This window comes from Notechis scutatus, chromosome 4, assembly GCF_049901735.1.
Source record: "Notechis scutatus isolate UNSWTSFEM ecotype Mainland chromosome 4, rNotScu1.2, whole genome shotgun sequence".
Taxonomy (NCBI): domain Eukaryota; kingdom Metazoa; phylum Chordata; class Lepidosauria; order Squamata; family Elapidae; genus Notechis; species Notechis scutatus.
Window position 1 is genome coordinate 120,796,201 of NC_142012.1, and position 10,402 is coordinate 120,806,602.

Below are 10,402 nucleotides of genomic sequence, written 5' to 3' on the forward strand. Positions count from 1 at the left end.
TTTAGGAGTAGTTTGTCGTGTACCACTGAATCAAAGGCTTTACAGAAGTCTATGTAGATTGCGTCTATTGCTTTGCCCTGGTCGAGTTGTGTCGTCCATATGTTTTTGCAGTGTAAGAGTTGCAGATTACAGGAGGTTTTTAAATTGTGCAGACAAGGAAGATATGGCACCTTGAAGTTTGGGGTTTCTAGGTTGGATCTTCCTCTTTGATTTTGTCACAGCTAGAGTGCTTTGATCCTAACAAGAATTCTGTTGCCTACAGGACCACCAGAAGAGTACTTGCAGAGCCATTTCCTGAGCTGACATGGAAGGAGCAGCAGGCTGCTTTATAGTGCATAGCTATATGAATTAATGCTAATTTAGTTTCTGCACCACATCATGTAATAATGGTGTAAGTAGCTAAACTGCAATCATTTTTGGTATTTTCAGATATTTAGACAAAGAAGGCTGGGCCCCAGCATCATATCTGAAGAAAGCAAAAGATGAGCTTCCCTCTCGGAAAAAGAATCTTACAGGACCAGTGGAAATTATAGGAAACATCATGGAGATCAGCAATTTGCTGAACAAGAAATCTTCCAGTGACAAGGAAACTCAGTCAGAAATTGAAACGACGGAATCACATGTTGCCAAGAAAGAAATAAGCTTGCCCATCTTATGCAATGACTCCAATGGCAATTTCATGATGACCCAAGACAAGCAGATTTCAAAGCAGGTGCAGGGATCTCCTGCCATAGCACGGATTGCCCCACAAAGAGCTCAGATAAGTAAGACCACAATGATCTTCTAACTTTCCCGCTCCCAAAGCTCTTGACTTAGAAACACAGATGAAATGGGACTGTAAATTGAGAAGTTAGAGGGCTTACGATTTAAACATTTTGCTGCTTCCTGAACACATCTGTCCATTTCGATATTTCTCAGCTGTTAATTTTTTTCAAATTTAATTTAGTTCTTTTCATTTCTTCATGAGTTTAAAATCTTATAAACATTTACACAAAAATGAGTTAGTTTGGGCAATACTGGTCCTTTGCATGCAATTATTTTTTGGCATGTGTAAGATTACATATACCTTATATGGGAATCTGCATCCCAAGTTTATATGAAGCTGAGATATGCATATTGTTCTGCATATGAATGTGCAATTACTCAGAAGAAGGCCTGTTTAATTCTGTGCTAAATTAATGCAAGATTGTAGCTTTAATCCTATAGCTCTTCAATAATGTTCTCTTTTATCATTCCTTGGAACATTCTGTAGCTACAATCCAAATTCTAGAGTTCTTAACATTCAGATAAGACAGTAATAAGCTACACGCTGTGACTGGCAATAGTGTGTGATAGAACTACTGATTACCTTCCTAAACTGTTTTTCCTACGCTGTTACATGAATTAAATAGCCATTAGTTGTTCATTCTATGCTTAAACAGCCATTAGTCTTTGCCCGTTTTTTTTTTGTCCCTAGAACTGTGTACACTTGAATTTGAGAGTAGCTTTAAAATTGCTAGTTACTCATGCTTTTGCTCTCTCTCTCTCTCTCTCTCTTTCTCTCTCTTGCTCTCTCTCTCGCTCTCTCGCTCTCTCTAGCATGCTTTTGCTCTCTTTCTTCTACACATACACCCACCCATGCACAAATGAAAAAAAACCACATACACAAATACACATACACACAAATATTAGTTATTTCAGGCTAAAGTGATTTATTGCTAAGAAACTGCCTAGACTGTGGACTGTAGGTTGCCATCCTACAGTCTACCTCAGTATTCATCCTACATCTAATACCTCCAAGATCTACGATAGACTGAAGGGTTTGAGTATATAAGAGTAATTATTGTTTCTTGAAAAGGCTCATAATAGCCCCTTCTGATCAGCCAGTATACTGCTTCTTAATATCCAGTTTCCTAGCCTGTTTCTATGTAAGGTGTATATATAAGCACAAAGCACATAGATTTACCATATAGTCAATCCATGAATCTAATCCTTGAATAAATGGACACAATGGACGTAATAGGTAGCACCATTCCATATAAAAGTTGTCTAAACAGAGTAATCTGTAAGTCTATAGTAAAAAAGCTGCAACTTTTTCATCTGCCAGGACTATTGATTTTTGCACATCTTTCCACAGTGAGGAATAATCTGCACATATGTGGGGGCATGCACACGTACACACACACACTGAAATCAGAAACAATCCATATGATTTTATCTCCACCCAATCCTAATCCCCCCAAAACCTACAGTATTGGAAACAACTTGAAACAGAGCTGAAATCCATATTAGTAGTCTTGGGATTATTTGTATGCTGAAAGGACTGTATATTTTTTTCATTTTTAGGATATTTATTATTATTATGGTATTTTATATTTATATTTGCTATTTTAATATTATTTTTATCTATTGTTGTGTGCTGCCCAGAGTTGCCTTGGGTGACCTAGGTGGCTATATAAATGTAATTAGTAAGTAAATAATTGAAATTATTGTAGCCATTTCAGTCTAGTTTATGGTTTTCAATTGCTTGTCCAAGGAGAAGTAGTATACCAGCATTTTAATTTATTAAAAACTATTATCAGATTTTGGCAATCATATTTCTGGGCTTGTGTACTTCTGGTAGGTTAGCTGCAATCACTGCATTTGAGTCATTCTGCTTCTGTTTTGATAACCATATTCTGGAAATGATATTTGGAGACTAGTGACCCATTACTTTACAGTATTCGATACACAAGTTAAATTTTGAGACATTATTCTACAGCTGCATGGAGCTCATAAGATCATGAACAACTATAAAGTATGGTGTAATCACTATATTAATAAACATTTTCCTTTTTATATGTATGGAATGGAGACTACTAAATCAAACTTCAGTCCAGATAGATACAAGGCATTATTCATTTGATTTTGGATATAGTGTTTTGTCTTTTTGGAACAGACTGTACATTTGTCCACAGATCTGAATCCTGAGGTACAGAATTACGATCATTTAATGATAGTTCAAAGATATGACTGTCTCAGGAAAAGTGGGTTTGACCCATCCTCAAAGTTAAAACTGCCCCATGGTCAGATGATCACAATATAGGCATTTGGCAACCAGCTTGCAATTTTGATGGTTGCAGTGTCTTGCAGACATGTGATTATGACTGGCAGTCTTCTCTACTAGCTTCCAATAAGCAATTAGGAAAGCCAGATTCACTTAATAGTTGTGTTAAGCCATGCAATTTTTCCACAGCAATGGTAAAAATGATCATAAAATTTAGCCTGGTTACATGATAACTCTCTTAATGGCATTGCTTAGCAACTGCAATTTTGGTTCAATTGTGGTCGTAAATTGAAGACTACCTACATTTTTATACATTTTTGTACCCATCTTTGTCATCCCCAGTAGCATATGGAAAGGTTATTTCCGTCTGGTAGTGTATCTGGTAGTAATTCCCTTCTTGTTAGAGAACCTGATCATGATTATTCCTCTCTTATAATAAGCCTCTTAAATTAAAGTAATATGTTGCATACAGATTTATTTTTTGAAATTTTCCTTGATGCAAAATATAAGAATTAGTTTGATAACTTAAAATGGTGAAACCATATTTGCTTTACAAGTTTGAAATAGTAATACTGACATGCTGATTCAAGCTTAAATATGAGGATTGCCTGTAACTACTGGAACATGTAAGAATATTAGAATTGTTGAAAAAGCTGTTTTTTCAGGTCTAGAAGTCCAAGTAAAACAGTACAAGAAATATATTATTCTGGTCTGTTCTGGAATGTCCTGTAGAGCAGATTCTTTTCATCTGCTCAGGTTTTTTAAATACTGTGGCTATTAGAATATTTTTGATTGGAAAAAAACCCCTCTGAACTTAGAGTTAATAAACATCTTAGTAAATCACTTTTTACTCTTACTTACAATTTTACTGACAATAATTTGGAAATATTCCTTTTTTGTGAAGGTTCTCCAAATCTGCGTATGAAACCTCCTCCAAGAAGAGAATCTAGTTTGGTGAGTAGTGATTTTGTTTTTATATTTAAATCACTAAATATTTAGTATTACATGTTGCCTAATATTTAGAGCTTAAGTACAGGAAACCAGCCCTTGGTTTCTCCACTGAGCAATTAGGGAAACACTAGGTTAAGGTTTTTTTAAATTGTAAGAGAAAGTATTATGATCTGGATGACTGAATTCATTCATAATGGTAGTTAGGTAGTTCTCTATAAAGTTTTATCACTAAGGTATTGCTAATGTTTTTATATGAGGTGTACGAGAACATAAGAGTATTATTAGAGTATTAGTCAACCTTATTTTGAATCTTTCAGCCAAAGTGCTAAAGTGAAGCTCCAGCTTCATAGCCATAAATTTTGTGGAGATTATACTGTGTGTTCTTTATTCAAAGTATGGCAATTTAGTACATATCAGAGTTAAGAGAATTTAAGATAGCCTTTCTCAATACAGTGTTTTTCAGTGTTTTCTATACAACTACCAATATTGGTATTTTGACCAATAGGACTTTTAGATGGGTCTAGGACACCCCGGCCAACTTGCCACGGGACATCTTGCCACGAGACGATTCAACAGAATAACTCAAGAGTGGGACAAGTTAATTTGCAGTGTGCCTTGTCTAGCTTTAGGTTTGAACCTTCTCAGGTTAGAGGTTCCAAAGGCTGGGGTGAGCTGCAATTCTACTTGTCCTTTGAGTTATCCCACATTGAATTGTCCCATGGCAAGTTGTCCCACAGTGAGTTGGCTGCAGAGAGCAGCCAGGGTGAGTCAGCCGGGGTGAGTTGGCCACAGTGAGTGGTCCAATTCTGGTTTTGATTGGATATGCCACTACTGATATCACTTTGATTTTCTTGCTTAGGGAGTTTCAGCAGCCACAATTTATATCCATTATTAGATTTCTAATAATTTGATTTTAGATGTCCTCTTCCCTTGTTCTTTGACATGTTTAATTAATCTCTATGTCACTATTTATTGCCACAGGGCTTTCAACTACCTAAGCCTCCTGAGCCACCATCAGTGGAAGTTGAATATTATACTATTGCAGAATTCCAGTCTTGTATAGCTGATGGAATAAGCTTTCATGGAGGACAAAAAGCAGAGGTAAGATTAAAATAGGAAATGAGTCAATGATGGATAGTTGTCATATAGTGAGCAAAAATCAAAGAGAAGCTTGGATTAAAAAATGTATTAGTGTTTTGCATCCATAATTAATTTATGATTTAATCCTTCTCTAGGTTATTGACAAGAATTCTGGGGGCTGGTGGTATGTCCAGATTGGAGAAAAAGAAGGCTGGGCTCCAGCATCATATATTGATAAAAGGAAGAAACCTAATTTAAATAGGCGAACAAGTACTCTGACCAGGCCCAAAGTTCCTCCCCCTGCTCCTCCTAATAAAGTAAAAGATTCTGAAGAAGTAACAGCTGCTAGTACCACAGCTACAGGAGATGGCCAAGATTCCCCATACAAGCAGAGATATGAGGAACCAGAGTATGATGTGCCTGCCTTTGGTCATGACTCAGAATCTGAACTGAGCCAAGGAGAAGATGGTAACTCAGAGAGAAGCTCTTTCCCCCTTCCAAAACCTTCCCCTGGATCATCTCTCCAAAGAGCAAAATTTCAAGTTGGAGAGTCTTCTGATGATGTGACTCATGAAGAGGAAACAATCTATGAAAATGAAGGCTTTAGATCTTACATAGAAGATGCACTGTCAAGCAAGGAATCTAGTGGAGATTCTGATTCTAGAACTTCCTCACTATCTTTGATCCAAAGAAATTCTCCACGTTCACTTTCTCCTAAATCCTCCCTTCTGAAACCTAAAAGTATTCAAACAAACTTTGGGAAGTCTCATTACAGTCACAATGAGGAGACAAAGCCAAGATCAGCCTCAGATGCTGGCCTAAGTAGTATACCCAAATCAAGCACAAAAAGGGATACTGGAGAGCTCATGTCTAGCAGAGCAAAACCAATGGTGAGGCCAAAACCATTTCTGAACAAAGCAGATTCGCAGAGTCAAGAAATTATGAACATCAGTACTTTACGTAATCATCTGAGACCAACTAGGCAACTCAGAGGTGGACTTAAAGGTTCAAGAAGTGAGGAGTCTGAAAGTCCACCTCAGACAATGTCTGGAAACTCTGAAGAGTCTTTCAGAAGAAATTCTGCAGAATTCATTACATCTCCTTCCCATACCTTATTTTACGCCAGCCAGCTAGCCAAAACAGAGAATGAAAGCAATCCCTCAAAATGTCTGTATATAACCACTGATTCGTATCAAAAAGTTCAAGATTCTGAAATCAGTTTCCCTGCTGGAATAGAAGTGGAAGTATTGGAAAAGCAGTCAAGTGGATGGTGGTATTTGAAATACGGAGAAATAGAAGGGTGGGCTCCTTCTCATTATCTGATACCTTTTGATAACCAGCAACAAGAAAACACCTCCAGTGGAGGAGATCCCACATCCAACATTTCACAGGCAAGAAACAGAAGAAATGAAAGCAAATCCAATAGCTTGGAGAAAATAGAGAAGAAGGTCCAGGCACTGAATACTATCAACCAGAACAAAAGAACACCTCCTATTCCTAATAAGCCACCTGGTGGCTTCTCCAAAACATCCGGACCTGTTAAATTGCGAAATGGAGTTAGACAGCTAGCAGTGAGACCACAGTCAGTGTTTGTTTCTCCACCACCCAAGGATAATAATCTGCCTTGTTCCCTTCGTAGGAATGAGTCTCTTTCTGCCACAGATCATTTGAGGGCCGTACGTCGTAATTCATCTTTCAGTGCTACCCAATCCCAAATGAATGAGTCTAAAGTAAAACATGATGGTCGATTGGGTTCTGAAGGGTCAGATAATGCCTCCTACATACCAACTGATCGCAATGGAATTCCAGTGTCCACTGTCAGGCCCAAGCCCATTGAAAAATCCCAGTTCATTCATAATAACCTTAAGGATATTTATATCTCCATTGCAGATTATGAGGGAGATGAAGAAACTGCTGGGTTTCAAGAAGGTGTCTGCATGGAGGTATTGGAAAAAAACCCAAATGGCTGGTGGTACTGCCAGATCATGGACAGTGGGAAACCATTTAAAGGCTGGGTGCCCTCAAATTATTTGGAAAAAAAGAAATAGTCTTGCCATGTATTTAAATTCACTAATTTATACTACCCTATGGTGTACATTTGGAAGAAGGAAAAAGATAGAAAGATCTATTTCCTTTACACTATTGTACATACACAGGACAATTCAGTTTTGCTTGTGGCCCAGAAAGTCGGCCATCTTTTAGGAAGTTTTGAAGGAATACTCTCATTCTGCAAGTATCAAGAAAATACAGCTGGAATTAATGCCCTTTTATTTTCTTTTTCCTCCCCACAAAGATGTGCATCAGGGTACATTATCCTCTCTCCTGATTTTAATACTCAGAAACAAATGTGTGCCTTTCACATTCTGGTTTGGAATTATGGGTTTATTTGGGATTGATTGGGAGTTTGATGCCAAATCCAAACGTGTTTTATAAAAAACTCTGCTTTCTCCCATGTGATGTGGCCATAAATGGTATTTGGTTGATCCCCACTTCACCCAAGATGTGTGGGGAAAAGAGCAAGTGGAGAAAATTTTCAAGAAACCATCACTCAACTATTGCATTCTGGTCTCTAGATTGAAGATCTGAAACGGTTTTTTTTTCTTCCATTTCTGGTACTGAATTTGAATCACTTATTGTTCTGCTTCCTCCAGTACCTTAGTTTTTTCTTTTCTCATATCCCTTACTTGTCAGCTGGGTCAGAAATGGGGAGGGGTATTTTTTAAAAAGTTATAAGTGGACTTTGAAGTGTAATCCAGTTTTATGTGGTTCCCTAATGTTTGTAAACACGCTAAAACTATGAGTTGCACACAATCTTTTCTGCACATTAGTTTCAACTTTAATATTTTCCTTTTGTGGCCTTCTGAATACTATGTACTAAAATTATTTTGAGAGTACTTGCCAGACAACTCAGTTATTCAGAGTTTCAGATATCAACTAAGAATTAATCAAGTTTCATCTAAATCCAAAGATGAAAAGAGGAAGACCTGTAATACAACCTGCTTCTCTTTTTGTTGGGTTATGGCCTGTTATGGCTTGGCTTGGCTAGACTAGCTTTCTAAGGGAGGGGAACGCCTTTCTCAAACATCTGCTTCTTCTCATCTTCTCAGGCTCGACCTTTCAGCTGTGACAGAGTTGCATTGGGTTGCACATACCCTGCTTTCACCAGGACATTGGTCTTGCTGTGCTGCTCTTTATCTCAAGCCCTGCAGGACTCCTTGCTTTTGTAGTCCTGGAGGGAGGAGAGGGAGGAGGATCCATCAGAGAAACCCTGCAGGTGATGCTTCTCCTCTCACTGTGCTATGGTCAGAACCAATTCTGCGGGGTCTGTGTGTGACTCTTCACCATGTCCATTATGTGAAAGAGGACAGTTCAAATCAATAGAACTTTCCTGAACAGATCATGGCAATTAGCATTACCATCATAAAGAGAAAAATAAAAAGGGCAGAGCTGAGTTGAGCTGACTATGCATGCCACACTGAAAACAACAAACAAAATTTGCTTCCACACCACGGGCCATTGTCTGGCTTCTTTTGTTATGAAGGGAAGGGTTTGGCATGTTTTCAACATTTATATCACCAATGGGTATGAACAGGCAAGAACATGAAAATCACTTCATGTAAGGAGGCAGTTTCCCAATCCAGCAGGCTGTATGTTTGTGAAAAATTATTTATTTTCTTCCTTGAGTACTTCACTGAGAAGAACGTAGGCCACCCAGAATTAGTTTCATGTTGCAATAAAAAGAGTATCAAAAGAGGTGCTTTGTGTGCACATCTGAATGTTGATGGTTCATCAAGTTTCTCTTCGTTTCATGTCCAGCCAATGCCGATCCTTACCTGGCAGAGAAGCATCTATGTTATCAAAGTCAGAATGGAAATGAGCAAAAGCCATGGATGTTACCAACTGCATACTTCGCTTTAGTTTATATATGAGAATAAAAGAGAGATTTTTATTAGTAAACACCAGACTTCTGAACAAGTCTTTTTTAAAGAACAACAATACAAATTATTTTGTTCTTCTCAGTTGGAGATTAGTTTTGTACCTATAGATATTGTCAAAGGGTGATTGAACAGAGCACCATTAGACTGGGAATGTTAAAAAGCAGGAATTCTGTACTCATGTATCCTCTTTTGCCTTTTTATTTATGATTTCAGATGCTTTTTTAAAAAAATGAGATTTGGTGGGAAAGCATAAACATTAAAACCACTGGGGTTTGTGCAAAGGCTTTGGGTACAAAGTGTGTTTATATTTTGATGCATTTTCATTTATAGCCTTTCAGTGAACTTTGTAATTGGTAAACAACAGCAACAACACACCAGAAGGCCTTTATTTAAACAATATGGAAATCAGACAACAGATTTATCACCATTTTGAAGCCCAATATTTTATATGGAAAATGAAGAAAAGACGGGGTTTTTAGGGAGAAAATGTTAAATAATTCTCCAGCCACGGTCTTACATTCTATCACTAGAAGATGAAAGAATTGGAAGATTTTTAATAAGGTCCAACTCATCTTTTTCTGAACAATTAAAAATTAAGTATATTTTGAGATGTTTTAGCTTTCTGAAAATTACATAATTATCACTTGATTCTTGCCTCTTTTCTTTTTTTGTGGTGTGTTACATTACATTACATTATAAAAATAACTTGAGGGATTGATTTCCACGCCTTGTGTGATTGATGCCTTTCAAGTTGATCTTTAACAGTGCATCATCACTGCTACTCTCCATGCTTCTACAATGAAATAGCATGGAAGAAGAGGCCTGGAGATGAAGAGGAAACCTAACAGGTCTCTGTAAGATCAATAATAATAAATTCATTAGGAGAAAACAGGTTTCTACACCACAGTGCATTTGAAAATGGTGTAGTTTTGCCCAAAGCTCCTTTCTATGAGGTTTTACATCTCACGTGTTTCCTCAAATTTATGTTTTGTTATAAAGTGAGCAGCAATTTAAGAGACTTCCAAAGCTGCTTGTTTTTAAAATAGTATTATTTTCTTCTGCTGGACAGTATTAAATAGAGCAAAATCATCAAGTAATCTGCTAGATTGCAGTACTAATATTAGTGATTTAGCAACACATATTAATGTTTATGTTTTTAAAAAAACAATAATGATGATGAAGTGGTTCATTATTTTTGAATTAATGCACTTTAACCATTTTCAACCAAAATGCAGGAAAATCAAGTGCATTATTTAAAGATGCAGTATAAATTGTCATTTTAAGAACATCTATTTATTAAAATAATTTATGATTATTTAAAATTTGTACTATACAGTTTTGCTCCAAAGATGCCATCATCTCTTGGGAAAGCTAAAAGTGCAGCTCCCAAAAATCCTGCACTGAGCCA

At 37.0% G+C, this 10,402-nt stretch overlaps 1 protein-coding gene across 10 annotated transcripts in view; it reads left to right on the plus strand.

Annotated features, from left to right (window-relative positions):
* The window catches only part of SH3PXD2A (SH3 and PX domains 2A), a 224,445-nt gene extending 214,806 nt beyond the window's left edge, over nucleotides 1–9,639 (plus strand). For all 10 annotated transcript variants that reach the window (XM_026663980.2, XM_026663907.2, XM_087964605.1 and 7 more), the window contains 4 exons: nucleotides 430–764; nucleotides 3,930–3,979; nucleotides 4,958–5,077; nucleotides 5,212–9,639. In XM_026663980.2, coding sequence (XP_026519765.2) covers nucleotides 430–764; nucleotides 3,930–3,979; nucleotides 4,958–5,077; nucleotides 5,212–7,104 — 2,398 coding nt within the window. In that variant the 3' untranslated portion in view covers nucleotides 7,105–9,639. The remainder of the gene's footprint in view (nucleotides 1–429; nucleotides 765–3,929; nucleotides 3,980–4,957; nucleotides 5,078–5,211) is intronic.
* Nucleotides 9,640–10,402: the final 763 nt, after the last annotated feature.